The following is a 3,458-nucleotide window of genomic DNA, read 5'->3' as shown; positions in this document are numbered from 1 at the left end:
CAATCTAAGGTCGCCCCACTGGCCAACGGCGCCAATAAATTGTTCACAATACCTATCCAAATTGAAATGTATTTACATAAATATATATATTATAATATATATATATTATAATATATATATTATTACATATATATTGATAATATACATAAATGATAAAGAATATATATTTAAGATTTATGTATATATATCGATATGGATAGGCATTGTAATATATATATAAATGATAAAATATTGATAAAATATATATATTTGATAAAAAATATATATTTAGGGAAATTGATAATAGATGAGTTGTGCAGGACGGACGTGAGGACATGCACGCGTTCGGGCAGTGCGCTCGAGGTCGAGATCGGGACGGCGATGTGGTTCCCGAGCCAGATCGCCCACTGGTTGCGCACGTACGCAAGGTCCTACGTAGAAAGGACGTACATTTCACGACAGAAGATGTCGTCGTCACTGTACCCGATGTGCGGCGAATGCGACGACCCCTGGCGTCGATGGAAGCTGACGAGACAGCGTTAGTGCTTCTCAAAGCAGCGTCCTCGCAGTCGTGCCTGCTGCGTGTGCATCTAACCCAGGATGCCGAAGCACCCCATTCGCTCGGTGCAGCCGCTGGAGGATGATGCTGATAGTTGAAACTCAAGAATGGAGTCGTACTTAAGAGAATCGCTATCTAGTAGTACTAATAGTAAGCTCAAAATCACTGAATTGTACTTCGAAGTAGAACATGCAGAACCTTCGAAATGGGCATCAATTTCTACAAAATTCGTGTCTACTACGAGAAGTACAGTACGGTGAAACGAATATTGAGAACAATAATCACAATGTACTGGTAGTATCTACTATACCAAGTTCATTACATTTTAAACTGTCAAGAAGTATATAGGATTGACATGAGAATAATCGATAGTTAACTAAAGAACGCGATCCCATCTCCTCGAATAGACAGCGCGTAGTTGTCCTTGCTTCGACGCTCGAGGGAGTGCTGGCGGCGGAGTCCCATGCCCCCAAAACCCAGTAAAAACATACTGCGGACCATCTTGGTCTTGTCTTTTCGCTCTTTTTCGTCACCATCGTCGTCACCGGCGTCGTCACCGTGACTAAATGCGTCTTTAATCTTGTTGTCCCAGGACTCGTCATCTGTCGGGCCAGAATCCTCCAAGCTGTCGGTGAGCATGTCCACCACAGTTTCCACGATGAGCTCCAAGACAGCATCGAAGATCCCCCCAAACATGTCGAGAAAATCCATCAGTTGGCCCCCAGCAAAGCACAGTCCCGCGCGCACGACGTTGAAACGGGCCATGGCGCGGCGGAGTTTCGCAGCAACTTGCTCCGCATTCACGTGTTTCGGAGGTTCAAAGGCGTATATGACGCCAGGACACTGCCACGTGGGGCTGTCGTCGCGGGTTCCTGGCGGCAGCACCAGCACGCGGCGGTAAAAGAGGCTCGGGGTCGGCGCTGGCAGGTACGACATGATGATGGCGATGGTCGAGTGATCCGTGGCGTTCTTGATTTTGATGCCCATTATGGTAACTAGTTGGTGGTTGGTGGCAAATGCGAAAATGAATTGATGGAACGATGGCTTGGAGTTGGTTTACTTGTGTGAAAGTTGGTGTACGACCTGGTTTTTGTCCAATTAGAAAATTGGTTTTTGGCCAATTAGAAAATTGGTTGCAATATATCGTGAATTAGTGCAGTCGATCAGTCGAACTACTGGTTGGTACACTGTAGTACCGTAGCCAAATGGTCTGAAATTCGAGTGAAACAACCATATGTTTGTAGTGGACTGTGGTTGTCTGTTCGTGAGGAGTTGAACTCCAGATCACGAAAAGTGCTTGTTTTGTCAATAATTATGGACAAAACGTTGGGATTTATCAATAGAATGTCTTGGTTTTATGATCGGTAGTATGGACGTTTGTACAGCAAGTGTGACGATGGCTGAACTCAGCCATCGTCATGACGCACTATGACGCCAGTCATGCTGTTGATCTAGTACCTGGTATTTGAAGTTTGAAAGAAATTGGATTTGGTAAATCGCGTCAAAAGTGTTGAATGGATGAAAGGACTGGTTCGAGTCAACTAACTACATTATCAAGGACATCGAAGTGCTTTGGAAGTACGATGTCTAAATCAGTGGTAGTGAATATTCACTAGTTTCCTGGTGTAGGCCATCAAATCGACCCATAATACACCCAAGCCACCGCGCCATTCTTGCCAGGATTGGCCTAGTTTCCGTGGCATGTCGTTGGCTTGGCATGAGATGATCATGGTACGCAGCAAGGGAAAAGTGAATTTTTAATGTAACGCCTCGAGCCAGCCAATGTAACTTGCGGAGAGTGTCCTTCCTAGCGGACGTACAATATACTTCGAAGTATACTGGAGTTGTGCTGGGCAAATGACCATCATTTTCAACTCAGCATATCCATTCAAACTTTTGACGAGATTTATTAAATTCAATTTTGGAACTTCTATATCAACTGCCTGGCTGGCGTCATAGTGCGTCATGACGATGGCTGGACTCACACTTGATGCGTAAATCCATGACAATTTATTGATAAACGCCAAGGTTTGCTCCTAATTATTGTCAAAACAAGCTCATTCTAGGATCTGGAAGTAAGGATAGTTCAACTTTGTCGTGATGTTGGTTGGTGGGGTGGCTGCTTCCTTCGCTGTGTGTAGCATGCCATGAATTGCGAGGACTTCACAATATTACATTAGAAGTTCACTTTTCCCTAATCATCTCGACTGTCTGTAAATCATTTCGAACGCCACATTCCACTTACTGCAAACATATGGTCATTTGGCTCCAGTACGCGTCACCTGTGAATCCAGTAAAAAATATGAGGGCCAACATTAAACGATGACCAACTGTGGCCTCCATACATTTCGTCATTTTTGCGAATGTTCCGCAATTGGCTTCGATACGTCGTTTCGTCATGCGCTAAACTATCGATTCATAGAGCGATTTCATTCAGAATTCGTCGTTTGAAGATTTGAATGCAGCGGTTATAAAATTGACAGTGAACCAAATTTGACCCCAAACATGTCGAGAAAATCCATCAGTTGGCCCAAAGCACAGCCCGCCGCGTACGACGCTGCAACGTTTGGGGGGGGGTCGAAGGCGTTGATGATGCCAGGATACTGCCACGTGGGGCTGTCGTCGAAGGAGTCAGCACGCAGCACTTGTGTAGTACCAGTTAACGTTACTTGTAGTGTGTGTAGTTCGTACGTCTAAGAAGTAGATTCGGTACAGATAGACAACTCGTCTGGCCGTTCTGGCCGTTGGACTGTCAAAATCTAAACCAATTTCCTGTCAACGTGTTGATTCATCGAGTCAAGTACTCTTTTCATTTCCGAATTACACGAGCATGCTGCCCAACTTGACCTGCATTATTATTGGCGACGAAACTCCGTTCCCCGTTGAGAACACTGGCGACAACACGGCCATGGCTCTCAGG

At 45.0% G+C, this 3,458-nt stretch overlaps 1 protein-coding gene across 1 annotated transcript; it reads right to left on the bottom strand.

The window, feature by feature from the left end:
• Positions 1-910: 910 nt before the first annotated feature.
• H257_19266 (hypothetical protein) lies at positions 911-1,525 on the bottom strand (the record flags this gene model as incomplete). Its single annotated transcript, XM_009848412.1, has 1 exon — positions 911-1,525. One exon carries the CDS (start codon positions 1,523-1,525, stop codon positions 911-913), a length of 615 nt encoding a protein of 204 aa, XP_009846714.1.
• Between the last annotated feature and the right edge of the window lie 1,933 nt (positions 1,526-3,458).

Source organism: Aphanomyces astaci (assembly GCF_000520075.1).
Source record: "Aphanomyces astaci strain APO3 unplaced genomic scaffold supercont1.446, whole genome shotgun sequence".
Taxonomy (NCBI): domain Eukaryota; phylum Oomycota; class Saprolegniomycetes; order Saprolegniales; family Verrucalvaceae; genus Aphanomyces; species Aphanomyces astaci.
Note: the sequence above shows the minus strand (reverse complement) of the source record. Positions and strands in the feature narration are given on the sequence as shown.